The sequence below is a fragment of the Pagrus major genome, chromosome 23 (assembly GCF_040436345.1).
Source record: "Pagrus major chromosome 23, Pma_NU_1.0".
Classification (NCBI taxonomy): domain Eukaryota; kingdom Metazoa; phylum Chordata; class Actinopteri; order Spariformes; family Sparidae; genus Pagrus; species Pagrus major.
Genome location: NC_133237.1, coordinates 6,554,242 through 6,575,505, shown reverse-complemented (window position 1 = coordinate 6,575,505; position 21,264 = coordinate 6,554,242). Strand labels below are relative to the sequence as shown.

At 41.2% G+C, this 21,264-nt stretch overlaps 1 protein-coding gene across 1 annotated transcript; it reads right to left on the bottom strand.

Moving 5' to 3' along the window:
• Nucleotides 1-1,344: 1,344 nt before the first annotated feature.
• rtbdn (retbindin) lies at nucleotides 1,345-12,550 on the bottom strand. The gene is made up of 5 exons (XM_073493674.1): nucleotides 12,391-12,550; nucleotides 12,159-12,258; nucleotides 10,662-10,790; nucleotides 9,848-9,944; nucleotides 1,345-1,701 (listed from the first exon to the last, which is right to left on the bottom strand). Exons 1-5 carry the CDS (start codon nucleotides 12,548-12,550, stop codon nucleotides 1,345-1,347), a joined length of 843 nt encoding a protein of 280 aa, XP_073349775.1.
• Nucleotides 12,551-21,264: the final 8,714 nt, after the last annotated feature.

Below are 21,264 nucleotides of genomic sequence, written 5' to 3'. Positions count from 1 at the left end.
GCCAGAAGAACTACGTCAGGCTCAGAATGGCATTTAGAAATGTTGTCTTTATTTTGAACGTAAAGCACAGAAACATCCATTTCAGCGAGCTTACCATAAATCGGACAAATCAGTTTTCCTTTTATTACAAAACATTTACATCTAACAGTGCCTCACTCTAGAAATACATGACATAATTATAAAAGAAACGTCCACGGTACATTGATGACATACATGATCAGACTACCAGAGCAACCATAACTGGTATGAACGCTGCCTCTGAGGATTCACTCTGGCAGGCAGACTTTTGATCCCGATTAAACCTTCCTTGGTCATTATCATACCAGATCCCTTATGCCCTGGCCAGTAGTCTCTGTTAGAAAGCTAGTTACATTCATTATTATCAATATTCTGAGTGACCTTCTCCACTATCATATACCTTATGACGTGTAGGCTGCACAATACGCCATCACAACAGTTAGATCTGCGTTTAACAATTGACTAATGCACAGATTAAAGTCACCTAGATGATTAAAAAGAGTAGCAGGATAGTGAAGCACTGGTGCAGATACGTCATGTTTACAATACAGTCAAGAAGACTCGTCTGGTTAATGATGACATGTTTGACTCATGCACAAGCGCTAATACTGTAGGACTTAACATTTCCCATGTGCAAGGCTCATATGTGTTTTTACAGAAGCCGAGGACGACCATGCTTGAAATCATTTTTCTTAACACCATCATCTCGAGATAACAAGTCAATTACTTTGCTGTCTTGCGAAAACAAGCTTTGTTATTTTGAGATAACAAAATAATTAATTTATGATCCCAAGATAACGGCATTAAAGAAATTATTTGCAAGCAGGGCCATTTTCAGCTTCCGTATTTGTTTACTGAGCCCTACAAAGCAAATAAAATACCTGATTTTGATAAAGATCTTGTTAAAAAATCACCACGTTACTGGCAATAAAACATCTGTTCGGCCATTACTGGATATTATAAATATAGTTATTATTGAAGTTAGAGCCCTTGCAGAATTTAAATGCTTGACTTTATCATTCAGTTGTGGCATCTTTAATAGTAACTGTTTTTATTTTAAATCCTGGCTATTTAAATCGCTCAAAAAACTGACCAGGCGTTTATTGGAAGTGTTACAAGCTTGTCAGTCTATCTTATACCAGATTTAGTATTATTCAAAACCACACAGATTATATGTAGAATGTGATGATGATGGTAATGAAAGCTTAGGTTGGTGTGGTAAGGTTAGTTACAGGAGCAACGTTACAACTCCATTTCAAGAGATAGATTCTGTTTATTAGGTTCTACACAATTATCTCTAAATATATCACCATCTATCCCTCCTCTCTACAAGCCGCTTCCGCTCCCTTCCACATCGTCCACCATCACCGAGCGTTTGCGCAGCACAGAGTTACCCTTCCTGCCGCCCCTGGCCTGCAGGGGCAGCTTGGTCTGGCAAGGGGCCCGGTACTGAGGCAGGCCAGACTTGGTGGTGTCCAGCTCCTCGGGGTCGTCTTGCTGGGCCCTGAGGGCGGCGATCACATCCTTATCTGAAGGACTGAGGGTGAGGCAGCCGCAGGGGCGACCGCCGTCACCCTCGGCTCCAACCTCTCCGGTCTCTCCCACCTCCTCAGGCTCATCCTCCACAGTCATGAAGGCGTCTCCCCACAGGCTCTCGCAGAGATCCCTGCCGTGCTGGTACATCTACATGGACACAGAAACACATACACAAAATATTTAAAGGCCTGTCTCCCTGTCATTGTGTCTCCGGTCAGTTCTGTCATGTTTTCTCTTCCAGTTAGCTTCAATTTTACGTGAAAATAGGCATAAATAACTCAAATGTGTGAGATGGTGATGTCACAAAGTGGAATTAAAGGGGGGGCTACTGACACAGTGTTTTCAGGCACTTCAGGAGCAGTGTTTTCTGTGGCAGAGAGGAGCTCCTGTTGGCGCAGACTTTGGCCTTTTAAAACTTTCAAGATATTTTACATGCACAGGAATCTATATAAAACACTGGAGGAAAAGAACAAAGCAAAAAAGGTAAAAGACCTTTCAGAGTGCTAAACTATGGAGATCCCTAAAGATTATAGTTATTTTCTTATAAGCAAAAGATTATAAAAGATTAATCCTTGTACAGCCAGGGCAGGTATATTCAGAGACACAACTGAAAACTCCTGAGTGGCCTTTCATCTACAATAATTCATCATATTTTATAAGTTGATAACATGCTTTGAAATTGAAATAACTGGAAGCTGTTACACATAGTGGAGTACAATAAAGAGTTATATTTTATATTTATATTATAGTTATATAGTAGAAGTGTAAAATAGCCCAAATTGAAAATACTCCAATGGCTTGAAACTCCATTTTGGAGTAAATGCACACTATTTGCAAGGTTTTTTTTGCAACATTCAACAGGTATAGCCTTTCTTTGACTGTAAACATCCATTGGAATAATGGATTTTGGCCTTTCAGGGCAGCACCAGCCTTGAAAGCAAACACCCAGTGCCAGGTGTTACAGAGGCCTGCAGGCACCTGGCAGCTGCTCTCGCTCTTGCAAGCGGCTTTTGTCTGCCTCCCTCGCTCGCCTCACCTCGTCTCGTCTCGTCTCCACCAGCCTTGAGAGCGAATTATAACACGAGATGACCTCGAAAAGCCCACTCTGGTATCTGAAAGACTTCATCTCTGCACCGCTCTCATGGCAGAACGACGATTCTGTCAAGCCTCAACGAGCGTACGGGCAGATCCAAACTAATCGGAAAGGTCACTTCCAGCACCTTTTGTGACAGGAAATTCATTACAGCGCTCAGTCTTCCCAAAGTTACACTTTGAGGGAAAACTCCAATTACTGCTGACATTAGCTTTATGTTTTCTGGAGCATGAAAAATCATCCTCCTCTCTAATAAGACACGTATACGGATTAAAGGGGATATTGCACAACGCTGCAGAAAAACAAATCACAATTCAGCATTTAAGCTGTTTAGCTGTAAATGGCGTGGGCCTGCATGCTTAGGTATAGTTGAGAAAGCTAATTAGTGAAGTTTCAGTGACACAAACGCTGTGATTTTCTGTGTTTAAGCTCCCATTCGCTCTCTGGTGACAGTCCCGTAACCAGTCATTAAGATGTGCTGCCAAGTCACGTCGCTCCCTCCTCCTATAGCTCATTTTGTCCCCTACCTAACTTCCACTACATCTTCCACTCCCGAGTGCAGTTTTTTCTTCTCTTGCTTATTGCTGCATGCACTGTTTGTATATGTGTCTTACTCTTCCTGTTTCTCTGTAGCACACCCCCACCCCAACGTCTGCTTCCTTTCATCCTCCTGTCTGTTGGGGGATTAAGACTGAGTCACACAGGGTGCTCAGAGATGGAAAAGCTGTAATATATTTACCGTGTTCGAAGGACAAAGAGGATGACGGCTGTTTCTCTTCACTACATATACGCTCTGTCTGACACTTAGGTCTTATCACAGCGACCCCATAATACACACAGGGGTGCATACACACACACACACACACACACACATACACACACACACACACACACACACTAATATTTCTGTCCTTCCCCAGGCAGACATGGTTTGCTGCCAAAGCTAATTCAGTACAAGCACAAGTGGCTTTGGACGACATGGTGTGATCGAATAAGTGAGATACTGAGATTTCCTGCGGCTCTAACATGTCCTTCCATGTCCTTATCTTATTCAATTCTGTCCTCTAATCGAAAACCCATGACATTACACCTGGTGTGGAAAGAAAACAGAAAGAGAATGGTCTTAAATCCTTGGACCGGTTAACGATTCGTCGGCAGTGACAAAAGATAGATTTCTTCTTGGAGCCTGTTGTCAGTTGCAATGATTCACTGAGCCGACGGGTCAAGATCAGATTTAGAACGAGGTACATTTCATATTTTATGTGACTGAAAAGAAATAACTGTCGTTATGATAATTTGTTATACATTTATACATGTCAAAATCTGCTCCAATACAATACTTATCTGTGGGAACTCAACAGTATTCAACAGATTTTATGATAATCCTAAACAAAATGCAACTGGTAGAGTTGATCATTTTAAAGGTAACGCTTCAGATAACGACCCACAAATGACAGTATAATTGTTTAGCATATGTATATATAATTCCTACTGGGTCCCTTTTGCAAGGACAAATATGTAAATACAGGAAGAGAGCAAAGTTAAGGGAACATGTAGGTCATAGGTTTTATTTTAGTAATAAGAAATATTTTCATATATTTCATACGATGTATATAATTATTGTTGCTGGGGAAAAACCAGTAGGCCTAGCCTAAAAATATAGGGTAAGTCTCTATAACTGTAGCTATAGAAAAAGTGATGTTTTTTAAATGATGGTAAAATACCATCAAATACCAATATGGGATCCAGTGTCACACACATCTCACAATCAAAGCTGATGCAAGAAACAGACACAGATGAGCTTGTATGTCCTGTCTTATTATCAGATCATAGCTGAATACATCAAAACCAACAAATTAAACAAACTGTGACGAGCTTTCCATAAATTCAACAAATGAAATGTTAATTTCCTGTTTTCACCACCTTTTTTTGAAAAGTGTGCACTGGGAATTTCAGCCTCTGTGACGGCCCTGTCTTTTTACAGAACAGTAGATGTGTGAGGACAAAATATTGAACATATATGAGAAAACGTCTGTTAGCACTTTACATTACAACTTGGTGATAATGAGATTTTGAAGGTATAGAGCTGTCTCTAAATGGGCTTTCCCTTTATTACACATTGTTTTTAGCCTCTGTTTCCTTGTTGCATAAATTTGAATCTAATACTGCACAGATATACCAATGGTTCACACTAAGCTCTTACCTGGTTTTTACTATAGTAATTAAATGGTAACTTAAAGGTGCAGTATGTAAGAATTGGTCACACAATGTTGTTAGCTAGTTAGCTCAGTTAGCTTTGTAGCTTTTGGCCGTATTAGCTGATTCTTCCAGGACCTTGAGTTCAGAGCACTGGCGTTATTTAAGGTGCAAAGTGGGTAGGGGCTAGCTGGTTAGCATGCTAACCCCTATAGTTATCTATCCAACACCATACACAGCCAAAAAGCCAGAAACAGTTATTTCTTCAAATTTTGTTGATAATTTCAGTTAATTTTTTAGTTTAAAACTCTTACATATTGCACATTTAAAAGTCATAATGATAACATTTTTATGTAGAGAGATTATTTCTTAAAAATCTACAGAGCTTGTAGAAAGGAGCAGAATAAAAGTATCTCTTTTCCATAAAAAAAAATTATGATTGTGAATTGTGGTATCTACGGAAGCCCTAAAGGGCCATGCATTCATACATTTAATTTCCTCCGTTTTCCCGTGATAATGAGTTAATTTCATTTGTTTTCTCGAGATCTCGAGTTATTATCTCGAAATAACAACTGCCGGTTTCCTGAGATAACGGGATAATTTTCTCGAGATCTCGAGATAACGAAACTTTGTTTTCCCGAGATAACGATATAATTCATTCTTGAGAAAACAAAACGCTAGTGTAGTATATTAAATCATTGCAGGAAACATCATTCAGTGTAGCAATGTCAGAGGAGCAGGAGCATATCGATCACCGCGTCACATATCTTTTCAATCAAGGCCTGACACAGGCTGAAATAGCATTATGCCTTGCTATTACAGACAATATACACATTAGTGTGCGTAATCTAAAAAGACGGTTAGCAAGTCTTCAGCTATATCGGCGACGCAATCTAAGTGAGCCTGATGTTGTCGTTAACTACATAGCTGACCAGCTACGAGGTCCCGAGCGTCTCCATAATCTCAGGCCTATCATATCACAGTCATTATCTCGATATCTCGAATTAATTATATCGTTATCTCGGGAAAACAAAGTTTCGTTATCTCGAGATCTCGAGAAAATTATCCTGTTATCTCGGGAAAATGGCAGTTGTTATTTCGAGATAATAACTCAAGATCTCGAGAAAACAAATGAAATTATCTCGTTATCACAGGAAAACGGAGGAAATAAAATGTATGAATGCATGGCCCTTTAGGGCTTCCGTAGGTATCTGTGTTTCGTCAACATTAAGAGTCTTGGTAGTTGCCAGTTTGTTGAAAAAAAAAAATATATAAAAATGCTTGATTCCAAACATAAGCTATTTAGCATTAGCAATATTAGTGTTAACAACATTAGTGTTAGCTACGCTAGCAATGTCAATGTTTGCCAGCTAACGTTGTAACATAATTTGGAAGGGGGGGAGATGGAAAACTTTTGGTCAAACTTTTCTCCACTATTACCGTGTTATTACTGAGCTGTAGTGTAAAGTGCTACCAAACTTCCTTTTAACTCTGTAAGTCGGTACTGTACAGGTCCTTCACCTGTACCTACAGTGTACTTATGGGGTACGTGGGCTGTGAAATAAAGTTGACCCCTTTTATATAGTAATGACTAGGTATGTATTTTGTGAGCTGGTTGTAATATATAGCATTACTGATGAAACATACACTTTAATTATTCATTATACACAATGTCATTTAAATAGTATTTGAAGTGTATTTTATTTTTATGTCCTTCCTAAATGCAATTTTTTCTCTGTGCATTTCCCCCCTGTAACTATATACGAACCCTGTCTCACAGCAGTTTAACTGGAAATTTATATTTTATGGCCATGTACATGAATCCTAAAGATCACATTTTGTCCAGTATTTCATGAGGATTTTTATCACCATACCATCACCGAAACCATGATCTTGTGAAATCCTATAGATACAATTTTGTGACTCTTTCACAAACTGAAAATATATTTCCCTAACCTTAACAAAAGTGCTTTTGTTGCCTAAACCAAACATCAGACTGGATGCAAAACTGGATTTTGGTGTGACAGTCGTGGATTTCATAAATGTAGTTTCATTCAAATAAATGTTGTGCAAGCACTAAATTTATTCATGCTGAGGACACAAATCATTCAGTACCTCATAAGTGTTTTATTGGCACCCTGTATATTTACACTGTAATTTACAGGCTGCAGATATTCTGTTGAACCACACGGTCCAGTAACCTCATGTGATCATTGTTCCCATCCTCCGACCATTCTTCTAGATGTTTTTTTTTTTTTTTTGTGCCAGCATCCGGCACAGACACGGACACTATTTGCAGATTAAACCTCGTTCCCACAAAATCCGGAGCAGAAAGAGTGTCTAATGCTGCGATAAATCAGACCTTGGCTGGCAAATAATGTTGCCAATGAGTACAAAGAGAGAGTGAGCCACTCGGTGCCAGAGGGATTTTTGCATGCAGTGGATGTGTGTGTGTCTGCCTATGTGTGGCTTTAAATGTATCAGCTCGTTTCTATGCAAATTGACATCTACTGCAGTAAGCGCTTACAAATCCTGACTGTATCAGTGTATATTTATTCTACACACACACCTACACGGTGTCTCTATGTTTCGGGTGAACTTTTAAGGAGGTGGAAGAAACACCATCAAGGATTTCTAAAAGATTTCATGAGGATTTGTTTCACAACAGAGTGAATCTGTGTATTATATCATTTGAATGTGAAGCTTATAAATCCAAATTTCAGAGTTGTGAGAGCTTTTTCATGTTTGTCTGTGCTTTTTCTTTCTGGTGCGTCTCAGCCCTGAGGTGGACTAAAAGCGCTGCGAGGTCACACCACGAGGCAGCCCACTGTGAAATCTCCCACCCCTGCTATCTGCAGAGAAAACAAAATCAAGTTTTACTGTTGTGACCTCCGAAAAATGCTGCGGGAGGCCACCACTTGTCTGCAGTCTCTCTAAGAAGGTGTGATTTGTTGAATGTGCTAAACGCGGTGACTCATTTGTTTGTATTCAGGTGCTGTTTAAAACACTGCGTTTTGAGAGCTACTTAAATTTATCTGAGCCTATTTTGTGCCATTAGTGGCGCCCTACATGAAAATGGGCCAATTCGAGCACACAAAGCACCAAAATACACAAGCGCAGACACACACACACACACGCACACGCACACACACACACACACAAACACTTAGATATTCTCTATTTGCATTTCCTCTCGTACTACATATCTGTCATTTCGAGTAATCATCTAATATCCACCAGACAGCCTTAATAGGTCTGGTGTCTAGGGGTGTGTGTTCATTTGTTGGAGTGTCTCTCCGTCCCTGTGTGTGTGTGTGTGTGTGTGTGTGTGAGAGAGAGAGAGAGAGAGAGAGAGAGAAAGCGACAGAGAGACACAAAGAGGGAGAGTAGAAAGAGAGAAAAGAGAAGAGAAAGCAGGGAAAAGGACACACATAGATAGATAGATAGATAGATAGATAGATAGATAGATAGATAGATAGATAGATAGATAGATAGATAGATAGATAGATAGATAGGTGAGGTGTCATGGCCATAGTGTGTGTGACAGTTAGCTCACTGACAGCCCCTCGGTAGCTCTGCCTCTTCTTAAATCACCCTGCTGGCCTCTGCCCACTGAAGCAGGACCGAACCTTTTCATGCTTCAGCCCACAGAGCCACCCTGAGCTGTTAACCCTTCACTCACCGGCCACTCTTGACCACCAACACACAACACACCAACTCTATTGTGACACAGTACCGTGCGAGACCTTCTACCTGCAGATCGTGGCTCATATGACAAGCCTGTCAGTGTGATTCACACCTCTGACACCTCCTCAGAAAATCTCAGGTAAGGTGTGACTGCACTGGGCTCTCATAAGGCATGACTGTATGTTCATGTTCATTACAACAGCTACATCAGAAGCTCTTTATAACTGTCTAACAACAATTAAGACACGGATAAAAACAACCGCATAATGACACTGCTAACATCCTGATGCTTATACCAGGTATGATGTTGATCATGAAACATCATATCCACACATTTGCAGATACAGTTTCATGTCACTGAAACAGATTTTTAAATGACAGACGACTGTTTTTTTTGTTTTTTTTTTACAGTTTTTTTTAGCACTGCTAGGTCTAATTACAAGTTTTTATGACAGTGGTGTTGTACTCAGAAACTGTGGGGGTGCCAAATCGCACAAAATGCCAATTTCTACATAATGTAGCTTTAAAGACATTATCGTCATCTGATTAACTCCTAGCGGGTCAGAGTGCGGACATCCGCGTGATTGTCCACATTACAAGTACACTGACGGCGCAACAAAAGTAAACTTAGCACTTAGTTCATGCACTGTGTTAGACACTCCTTGGTAATTTTCTTTTTAAATGGTCAGACAATTGTCAGAATGGAACCATCACGCTTTCTAGTGTGTATGTTTCAAACTTGTTGTGAACACATACCCATGTCTGTCTGTATGATCAAGGCTTTATTTGATCTGAGTTTAACATGCTAATATTTTCTCATTAGCAATAAACACAAAGTATGGAAATGTCATTAGTTCTGCATTTATTTAGTCATACACCAAAGTTATGGCCAAATTAAAATGTTTTAACTGATGATAGAACTGGATGGAAAGTTGAGGGATCATTACAGTTCATCCTAAGAGTAACATGAATTGTTTGTGACACATTTCATGGCAATCCAAGCAATAGATTTGGAGACATTTCTCTCAAAACTGCAAATGTCAACCTCGTGGCAGCGCTAGAGGAAAAGTCATTCAAGTATCCCTCGGGGATCATGAATGGTTGTACAAAATTTCAAGTGGTGGAACGATTGAAGTCACGACCCAAAGAGCCAGTGCTGCTGGTGTGACTAAAACCACGGAAAATGTCTGATTTCAACAACAACAACAACAACAACAACAACAACAACAACAACACCCCCATCCCTCAACAGAAAAAAGGCACAAAATCCCAGGATTTGTAAGCAGCCAATCACTGATGTCCCAGATCAAAGCCTACCTGCTGATACTGAACGCAGGTTCCAGTGCAGTTCTGCCCTCTGGGGTCTCTGGCCCAGTTACGAGCACATGTCATGTCCATCCTGCAGGCGTCAAACCTAAAGGAAAGGATGGAAATTCTCAAAATAAAACAAGTGAAATGCCAAAACATTCAACTCTAATTCTTTCATTTGAATATTTTCTCCTAAGGCTCTGTCCAAAGGTAACAAAATCTGTGTACCAGCAACTCTGAGGCTCACCAAATAACATGTTATATGTCCTACGTTTTAGCACTTCACTTCATTTACTGTTTTATGGGAATGTATGTTACAGACAGTGATGTTCTACAGTTTTTCCCGGAGGTATGACATGTTAATTAGATCCATATTTACTGCACAGACATGAGTGAGATAATCTTATCAAACCCTCAGCAAGACAGAGAATAAGTGTATTTCCCAAATGTCAAACTGTTCCTTTAAATATGCACACTGTAAATTTAAATACTATGCTATAAATACTGTTTTTTTTTTTTTTTAAAGATCCCTATTTGTGTCGAGAAGCAAAGCAACCACGACTCAAAGCTGTTTCTCATTTCTCCTGGACTCTCCTGGGTGTTTATGAACCCGAGCCTACTTACCCTACTTTATAAGGAAAGCCTGACATAACTAAGCGTACAGTTTTATGCTGTTTATTAGACCCGTTCTCTGTGTTAGTATGGATAGCACTGTGGGGCTGTTGATACCCTGGCTGGTATCCTCCCTCTCTCTCTTGTCAGCCTTTCAGACGGAAACTGATTTTGATTTAGCTTTGCTTGGCAATGTGTTTGGCAGCCTCACCAATCACGGCAGAAGCTGTGGCAGAGCGGCACAGCCTGGATGTACGAGCGGCGATGGGGATGGGGCCAGCGCGCGGCATCAGGGGAGCAGCGGTAAAAACACGACACACGCTTCAGGAAGCCTTCACACCTGAGGAGAGAGACAGGAGCAGTTAGTAGGGACGTGATGAATGGGGACATCTGTATTTGAACCTTTATTGACACTAGCATGGCTGACTCAGCATTGTCTGAGACAAGGCACGTGAACATGGCATGACCTATAGCTTCTCTTGTCCTTGTCTTGTCTCTGTGTTTTTTTTTGCCCACTTTACCTGAACTCACCCTTTATATTTAAAATGTAATCAAGACTGTTCTGCATTGTTGAATAAAGGAGCCACCGACCCACTGACACGTCTCATTTTTCATCCCACAGTCTTATTCAAAATCTCAGTTATTTTTTATAATGGGCTTTAACATTTCACTCAATAAAGCTTGAGTGAAGCCTTGAAAGAAGCACTTACAGAGTGGCCTATGTATTATTATCACACAGTGTGGGGGAAAAAAATCTTACATTGAAGCTACCTGCGTCATAACTGATTTTTTTTTTTTACCTCTTGGGGGAAAATCAGCAAAAGAAAATGCAAAAATGCTTGTTTCTGTCTACTAACATGCAATTATAGGAGTTGGTTCATTAAGAAAAGCAGCGGGTGACACCAATTCTCAATTGTACCATTTAAGAAAAAGACGGCGCTGAGGGTGCCACAAATGAAAGTGAGAAACAATATAGAAAACACGATGGCAATATGACATTTCTGTTTTGTCTGACGTGTTAATTAGAGGAAGGTTACATCAGATCTGTGTGGAGCGATGAGGAGTTTTAATCTGTTGCTGTTTTCATCTCTTCAGCACAGCAGAAGCTTCAGTGGGAAAGCATTAGCGCTTTTACAAAACAGGCAAGAACTGCCTCAAGCGAGCATAAACATTGTTTTCGTCTCCATTTTTGCCTTTTCGACCTTTTCTGATGTGATACTTGAAAATGCACTTAAAAATGTGTTGATGGAAACGCAACTACTGACAACAGCTGCCTATTTACATATCCAGCAGAGCAACATTTACATTCATTTACCTCCACAAGGAGGTTATGTTTTCACCTGTGTCTGTTTGTTGGTTTGTCAGCAGGATTATACAAAAATTATTGGACAGATTACCATGAAACTTGAATGGAAGATGGGTCTCAGCCCAGAATAGACCCCATTGACCTTTGGTGTGGATCCAGATAAAGGGAGTGATCCAGGAATTATTTTCTCACCTTCTTTAACATTGTGAGATTTCTCAACACTTTTGATAATTTCTCAGTGAATAAAGCATGGCTCTTGATGAAAAAAATCAAGCTGATATCTGGCCATAAAACAAAGAGTTGGTTATGTGATCCACTGCTAATTTAAAAATATCAGTTACACAATTCAAAGTCATATTTGTAGAGTCCAGATCAGAAGGATGTCTGCTGGGTGGGACTTACTCTGAGCTCAGAGGGCCACACTTGTCCCATGGTTCATTCTTGTTGAGAGCAGAGGGAACATGGGCGATGTCCTGGATGTCTTCATCCGTGCAGCAGCTATCTGTCATCAGCAAGGACACGAGAACACGTCAGCCAGCTGTCAGTCAGGAGATTTACTTTGATACTTTCATCACAGGTCGTCATCACACCATTAGGCTCTTAAGTGTTCAGAGACAACCACACAGTCACTCACTGTCGGCGTACAGCGCGCACTCCCTCAGGTGTGGCTCCGGGCTGGGCGTGGCCTTGTGTTTGCCGTCTTGAAGACACACCCCCTCCGAGCGGGCTCCACCAATCAGCGCAGCCGCCAAACAAGCGCAAACCAATAGCAGAGAGCGAGAGGTGACACCCATCTCTACAGCCACAAACACGTCTGGAGGAGAGTTCAGCACAATGGACAGAGGCACAAGTGAAAACAGACTGATGCAGGAGAATGTAATGAATAGAAATGACTTCATGAAAACATACAGAACTCCACTTGAAAATCATACATTTTAAATCTGTTACTCTCACGCCTCTTAGTTTCAATTATGTCATACTGTGGTGAGTGATGCGGTGAGTGAGACATCCAGCTCAGGCTGTTTAGCTCCGTGTGAGCTCTGCGTGTGGTGACCTAGTAGACGGGGTGAGCCTAATTAGGTGAGACTGAGGCACCGTGCTGAGCCCGATGACATGCGGAGCTGTTTAATCTGACAAGCGGCTGGCCGATGTGTAGCCTACATAACACGAATTAAACAAATCTGTTGGACACGGCGGCGTGGCCCTGGACAGGTCCGGTGTGGCCCGGTTCTACACAACAGAAAAAAATGCACCGAATACAACAGAAGTTTGGCACATTAGGTCACTCCCAGAAGCTTAAAGCCTACTGTAGTGATAATAAATTGTAAAACAAATGTAAATTGACGTGGTTATAGGCTGTTGCAAGTAATTTATGCAGTTCACAAAATCTTTTTTTTCATTTAAAACACTTACTGAATGTGAATCAGTTCGTCAAACCTTTTACCAAAATAAATAAACAAACAAATAAATAAATAAAAATATTTATTGCTCGGGAAAGTCTTTATCACCTCTGTCAATAGACACCTGCTAAAATAAAAAACAAATAAAAGAATAAACAAATAAAAATAACAGGCAGTAGCTTGTATAATTTACAACATATCGAGAAAATCATAACACATATAAATATAAACAAACCTTGGGAGGAAAAAAATCCATAAATGTCCAGTTTTTCCTATGGAGTCTGGTGCTACTCATTAGTGAGTTTACACTCACCTCAAGGCACTTTATGGTATTTTTCCCATCTGCTGTCGCAGCTGTGGTTCAGTGTTTTTGCTCACATGAACCTGTAGTTTATCCATCTAAATGTTACTCTGAGATCACGACGACCTGAAGAATCAGGTGTTGCTTTAATCTGATCAGATCGTTTAGATTGTTTTATTTATTTATTTACCTGTCGGTGGGTTAAATGATGCTCCGTCCGGATTAGTTCCCTCTGTTTTGATGTTTCTCCTGTAGCTGAGTGTTGTCTCCGTGTCTCCCGGTGTGTTGCTGTGGATCAGCGCCTGCTCGCGGTGCTCGGTGCTCCGGTCTCCTCCTCCTCTTCTCTCTCTCTGTCTGTCTGTGTCTGTCTCTCTCTGTGCTGGCTGTGATCTCTGCTGCCCGGGGGCCGCTGCTCGCCACTTTGTCACCGGTTTATATGAAGGACATTTCAGTCCCTTCCACCAGGCGACTCACCCCCTCCCCCTGCCCCATGCTGGGAAGTCCTCTCTCTCTCTCTCTCTCTCTCTCTCTCTCTCTCTCTCTCTCTCTCTCTCTCTCTCTCTCTCTCTCCCTCCCTCCCTCCCTTCTTTGCACACACACACACACACACACACACACACACACACACACACACACACACACACACACAGAAAAGACTCCCTCCTTGTTAATCTCCCACTGAGATGTTTACCAAATCCTCCTTGTTGACAGCCTTCAATCCGAGTTTGTCCAAGCAGCCTTGAAGATAAAAACACTGACAAAAAATTGATTTCTCAAATTGACGTGAGACCCCACGAGGCATGTGCTGCCCTTGATTTTGAGAGGATCATTCACAGGTGGTGCTGAGTCACACCTGTCCTCCCCCGGCCCTTTCTATCTCTCCCTCTCACTCCCCCCCTCTCTCTCTGGAGGTCAGGGCTTTTTCCAGATGACGGGGTTAGAGGAGGGTACGGCTGAGATTTAATACTGCATGATATGCTGAGGACAGGGAACACAAATCTCTGCGGAACAAAACACCGCACGGGGGGAAGCTGCTGCGTATTGCAAAACCCGTCCTGTTCTCATAAAGACGGGGTTCACTTCAGCCAGTTTCTCTGAATGCAGTTTCCCCCCCCTACCTGTGTCTATGGATGCATGTAGGTCATCACACTGGGAGCTGGTGACCTTGCCAGCAAAAGGTATAATCCCTGAAAGCATGTCTTCATTCTTTCCATTTGTTTGTGTTCACATGACAAGAGGCTGAGACTACACGCTCTGAATGGGCTTATATGAACACATGAGTGTGGGCAGCCGGTGTGTTTTTCCACCATGTGTGTATTATTGCTCCTGGCTTTTAATCTCACCTCCCCTTGGACCTGGTGCACCAGCCTAATCCCTGGCTGCGTGAATCTCTCTCTCTCTCTCTCTCCCTCTCTCTCCCTGACTGACCTCCCAAGGCTTTTGGCCACAGAAGAGCAGATGGACAGTGTCTTGTGGCCTAGATACATCTGCCAAAACCAAGACTGTGAAATTGGTGACATGCCTTAGACATGATTGGTTTTGGCAACCAAAACCACGCAAGGACAGGACGGGACCGGACAGATTTGGCCCGTCACATAAACGCACAGATTGAGTGCAGATGAAAAGGTTCTCACTGGAGACTCAACTCGGAGTCCTGCTGTATGAGCTGAATGAGGAAATGAGGGCTCTCTCGGGCCCCGTTGTCCGCCAGACTGTTTCATAACTGCTGAGGGTCGTCACCACAGAGCACTTTATTTCTGGGGATGAGAGCAGGGGAGCGAAAGGCAGACAAACAGCTCTCCATCTGGTAATTAGAGAAGGAATAACGATATCCTTTGTGTGAGAGCTATTCAGGGAACAGAGAGAGAGGGAGGACAAAGCAGGCCATGGCCGCTCTCTGTGTACCCTTGTTGTCGTTCTCATTTAACAGGGTTGGGTCACTGCCTGTGCTCGAGCCTCAGGCTGGCCCTCAGCTGGCAAACAGTGTCACCCACCCTTGTCATCTCACTAAATGACAGACATTCATTTCCGCCAGTTAGAGTTTCTTTGATTTGTTGTTCCACTGACCTGTTTCCCTGGGATGGCAGACAATTGAACCATCCGCATGGACGTTTGGAAATTAAAGGCGAGAAGTGGGGAACCTGTCACAAAGCTCTTCATAGGAGCAAGAATAGGCAACAAGATGTGTTGTGATTTATCAACCGAGAGTAGGCCACTTGTGCCCCAGAGTGTAACTAACTGTTAAATCAAATCAGTTGCTATTTTTTAAGTCGAGTTACAATTTGCTGTGAGGATGAAAACTAGGCTGGTTAGAGAGTACGGAGAGAGGTTGAAACTAAAGGTAAAGTTGTAATAATACTGTTTATTGTCAACAATTTAGGTTGAAATAGTTAAAGTAGGCTAGTGATCAGTTTAAATGTGAGCTCAAAGAAAACTTGAAATAGTTAGCAACAGTATGGATAAATGGTTGAAATAATTAACTAAATGTAAAGTGATGGATTAACAGTTGAAATGGATAAATAACTACCTAAAAGTGAAGTGGGTCTGTCTATGGCTAATAGATCACAGTTGAAATAGTGTAGTTAGCTAAAAGGCAAAGTTGAAATAGTTAGCTGAAAGTCGTGCTAAACTAATGAAGAAATCGTTGAAATTTTAGCGAAAAGTTAGCGAAAAGAAAGTCGAAGCAGCAAAAAGTAGGCTACTGAAGGGTTGACATAGTTAGCTAAAAGCAAAGTAACAGATAAACAGTTGAAATAGCTGAAAGTAGGCTAAAGTAACGGATACAAACTTTAAATAGTCAGCTGAGGGCGAAGTAGCCTAGGCCTGTTAACAATTGATTGGTTAGCAAAAAGTAAAGTTTAAGTAGCAAAAGAATGGAAATGGTTGAAATTGTTAGCTAAAAGTAAAGTAGCCTCACGGATAAACTGTTGAAATCTAAAGTTGATAGCCTATAATGTTAGTTAGCTAACAGAGTGGTGCAGTAATGAGTCCTAAAACCCAGAAATCAGTTAGCATTTTGGTATTTCCGGTTTCCTTGTCTCAAGTCAATGGGTTTTTTGAATGGGTTTTCAGTTAAATACCTGAAATAAGGTCTGTGGTTACCACATAATTACACGTTGTAGAACACGCTTTGTTCTACAACATAAAATACATCATTAAATGTCTCACAATTTAATGAGAAAGTGCTTATGTGTCTTAAATTGGCGGTTGCTAACAAGTGGCTAAATGAGACTACAGAAGTTGTCAAGGACGTTAAAGGTCATCATGCCGAACACAAAGACTCATCTACTCACTAGTCCGTCTTTACACATGGACTTTAGTTACAAACTATTCTAGCTCTAACTTTACAACTTGTAGAATAATCAATTTATAGAAAATATTTATAGTAATTGAGGAGTTAGATGCTTAGTGGTGGTGACGTTTAAGTCATATGTGTCCGTTTGTTTATAGCCTAACATTATCTTTTTACTTCTACAGTAGTGATTTAATTTACGCTTCGAAAATCACAAAAGTGGTGCTGATATATGAAGATTATCTCGCTGAACAAATTTATAAGTATGATGAACTTGTGTTTGCCACAGAGCTTTTCTTCAGCGATAATCCAAATTCAAAAATCCCTTAGCTTTTTATCGAGGGAACCAGGGCGATGCTAACTTACAGGTTGGCACACAGGTATACGTCATCCCTACACCACTCAATAGTCGGCTAATATTTGGAAATGACGAGTGGGACTCAGGTAACCCTCTTGAGCTTATCTGATAGGGCAGTGGGGTTAGGCTGCATCAGACCAACCTACCTTCATGTTAAACATGTTGAAGAAAGTCGGAGAGAATTCAGGATCTTCTTCTGTTTCCCCAGCATGAGGATATTTGAGAGGATCCTATAGTTGGAAACACGGGAAAGCCCTTGAACTTAAATGCTGTCCAGTCATTTGGGAAATGATCCGCCACTTGATTTCAGCCAGCTGTAGTTCAGTCTTGTAGCATTTAGGGAACCACTGCTCCGAGTGTAGAAGCTACTCTCAAAGAAAGGTCAAAGTCAGTGACCTTTCAGTTGACAGAAATGTCACTGGTCAAATACCAAATTGTTGTTGTAGCTAATTAAGGTTTTTGCTAAGAAGAAAGCTTTCAAATGTCACGAGGAGTCTGAGGTTTGCAGCTGGAATGACTCAGTTATAAGTATACTGTAGGTCTGTTGGACTGGGCCATTTTACTTTGTATCTTTTGGTATCAAATCTTTATTTTGTGTCTTCTAAACCTTCCTATTGTGACTGCTTGTACGTCCAACGCAGGTGTGAGATGACAACAAATCAGAGGAGAAATGTGCACACTTGAATATAATTCACCATTTATTCAAAGACAGTGTTTGATCTAACATTATTTTCTGTACGATCAATCAGCTCACAGACATTTGAGCAACATGACATTATACGTAGAACAAGAATCTCCAATCCAATGTTAAAAAAACAATTTTATGACAAAGATAAAAAACAAAAACATACACAGACATTTACTCAAACATCTAGCTGTGAGTCATAGAGCATCTGATATCATCAATTTAAATTCTGTCTAAAGCATTGAATGGGTTTTGTTCAATTGTATCACTGTTCTGTCATGTTGAGGTGTCAGACATCTAATTTCCACAGATCCTGTGGACTGCTGCTGGAAATCAAAAAAGGGAACTGGAGAAGTCCCAGTTCTCCACCCTGTGGACACATGGCAGCACTGCATGCACAGTATTCATGTCCATTCATTATTATTCATCTATGGGTAGGAGCCCATTTCATGTGAAACACCTACTTTGAGAACAGATTAGATTGTCTTCTTGGTAAAAAATGTGTCTCTGCAGGAGTTCTGACCGACATCCTCACAGCACACAGTTGAGATGAGTTGAAGTGACACATTTGAGTTGAGGCAAAAGAAAGTTCTGTTCATTTCAGCTCTGGAGAGAAGAGACTGAGCCCAGATCTCTGATGAGGCCATCGTTGCTAGTTTCCGTTTGGTCTCAATCTTCGTTCCTGGAGCTTTTTCCCAAAGTTCATAGACAGGGTAGCAACGGCGTAAGTGGACAAGACCACGATGGTGCTGCCCACAAACTGTGATGAGGCTCCCCGCTTCGGCACAAGCCTCAAGCCTTGCCTCTGTAAGTGAGCATCCGCTGCCTCCACTGTCTGAGCGATGGTCTCCATGCCTGCTTGTCGGACGGAGAGCTCCTTTAACTCCTGGAAGTGTTGATGAATTCAAATGTGAGTGCTCCTGATGGATGCTGATGGTGTCTCTCTTGCTGAAGCTCAGAACACCTTGTTGCCTGCTCCACACTTGCTTCTTTATCTACCCGGCCTTAACAGCACACGTCAAATCCCCAGAGTCAGCTGGGTGCCAGAGTGCGTCAACAACCTGTTGGGAGACTGACAGACTGAACAAGGTCTCCTGCCCTCAGTTCAAACTGTGCAGATGGTGCCCAGTAATAGAACGAACAGAAGTCAGTCTGTTCTTGTATTTCAGGACCAAGGTCAGCACCAAGTGGAGGACACAATCCTGAATATCTGTTAAGAAGCTATCTCCACCTGATCCCACATACCTCCAAGTATTAAAGTTATAAAATGTGCCCTTTCATGCTTTAACCCTCGGCTGGTGTTGTAGAGAACATTTTAAGTTATGATATTTTGTTGAAAAAAGTTGCACTTGACTCAATCTAAGTGAGCCATCTCTAGAGCTCTGTTGTAGGTATGTTAGGAACCCAAAACATCCAGGATGCACTGCAGTTTTTTGAACCAGACCAGTTTTGTTTATGTTTTTTTCCCCCAAAGTTAATCATATACTGAACGGAATGATACCTTTTAAAAAGTTGGATGACTCTGTATTATTTTTTTTTTCAAAACTTGCTTGAGATGTCCTTTAATGGTGGTATTTCTACTCCTCAAAGACTCAAAGCACTATAGAGTGCTCCGCTTTCCACTATTACATTCATGAGGGTCTGTGCCTGATGAAGAGACAAATTGGGCTCCAAAACATTCAACTTCTTTCTAAATGCAATTAAGTATCTGAAAAAAACATAGGAGTATTTTAGAGCGATGGAGCATTTAGAAAGCAGAAATCACTGTACAATTTGAAAAAGTAAGATGTGCTTGTTATTGATAGGCAGTTTTCTGGTTATAAATTATTGTCAATCTGATAAAACAAATGTTTCATCCTTTGTATATTTGTTTATATTATTATTTCAATATCGTTCAATATAAACTTTCGGGACATTTTTAGACATCATTGAAAAAACAGTCACTGATCAGGTAAATCAAGGGTGATGCTGCTAAAAGAGGCAATTATGATTCAAATTTATGCAAAATAGTATTTGTGGACATTGACCAGTTTACATCTTCTCCCCAATAGTAGCATGTGTCCAGACTGACTTGAACAGGAAATACTCAGATTTCTTGTGTTTCAATGCAAGTTAGCAAAGGTTTGAAGACTACCACAGAAGAAATCATTCATTTTTATATGACCTTTAAATGTGCAATATGTCAGAGTTTTATTTTACAATGTTAATAACATAATAAATAGCATTTTTGAGTATTTTTAGTATTGTCTTGCAGAGATATCTAGTGAAGTTAGCATGCTAACCAGCTAGCCCCAAGCCACTTTCTACCTTAAAGGAATAGTTCACTCTAGAACGAAATTCAGTCATTATCGACTCACCCTCATGCTGATGAGAAGTCCGGTGTAGTTTCTTATTCCTCAAAGTGCAGCTGGAGACCCGCGGGGGTACCCTCCTGCAGCAAAAATCCATATAACGGGCGTAAATGGTGTCCAAGACGAAAAGGTCCATAAAACTACACAAAAACTTTGTAATATCCCTCCATACTGCTCGTCCGCTGCAATCCAAGTGTCCTGAAGTGGCGACATCCAGAGTTTACTCGAAATGACGTCATTTAGTAAATTTTTCTAGCCTAAACAGTCACTATACTATATTTGCCTGGAGGCACGCTCCCGCATGCACGCGAGTCTCCCTCACAGCGTTTGCACTACGGAAGCCTTGCCAGACAAGATCAACAGAACTCGCGATAGATACACACCGGTATTTACATCCTGCTGTGAGTTTCAAAGTTTCAAATCACTAGTGCAGGCAGATCCCTCTTGTGTTTGTGTGTCGCTCGGTCGCTCACAGCAGGATGTAAATACCGGTGTGTATGTATCGCGAGTTCTGCTTATCTTGTCTGGCGCGGCTTCCGTAGTGCATACGGCTGTGAGGGAGAATCGCTTGAACGCGGGAGTGTGCCTCCAGGCAAATATAGTATAGTGACTGTTTAGGCTATAAAAATGTACTAAATGACGTCGTTTCGAGTAAACTCTGGATGTCGCCACTTCAGGACACTTGGATTGCAGTGGACAAGCAGTACAAGGACAAGACACCATTGACGCCCGTTATGGATTTTTGCTGCAGGAGGGTACCCCCGCCGGTCTCCAGCTGCACTTTGAGGAATAAGAAACTACACCGGACTTCTCATCAGCATGAGGGTGAGTCGATAATGACTGAATTTTGTTCTAGAGTGAACTATTCCTTTAAGAGGTGATAGTCCTTAAACAGAGTCAGCTATTTTTCTGCCAGCTGCACGGTTAACTGAGCTTTCTAGCTAATGGCAACTACAATTAGCAGCAATTAGAGATTACTCTAGTGATATGCTGCCCCCTATCTGTTTGGTGTATGAATTCGACAGATGGCCAATTCTTACATATTGTACCTTTAATTTTCTATTTCATTTATTTATATAATTATAACAGTTTCACGTTTATGCTACATGTTAAATGTTTTA

What these genes read in the sequence shown, in the direction of transcription:
- rtbdn (XM_073493674.1), bottom strand. Translation starts at nt 12,550, where the DNA reads ATGGGTGTCACCTCTCGCTCTCTGCTATTGGTTTGCGCTTGTTTGGCG. An exon ending in GTGCGCGCTGTACGCCGACA is followed by an intron (nt 12,259 to 12,390) that starts GTGAGTGACTGT and finishes TGCTGATGACAG; the next exon opens with ATAGCTGCTGCACGGATGAA. An exon ending in CCTGCGTTCAGTATCAGCAG is followed by an intron (nt 1,702 to 9,847) that starts GTAGGCTTTGAT and finishes GTGTCCATGTAG; the next exon opens with ATGTACCAGCACGGCAGGGA.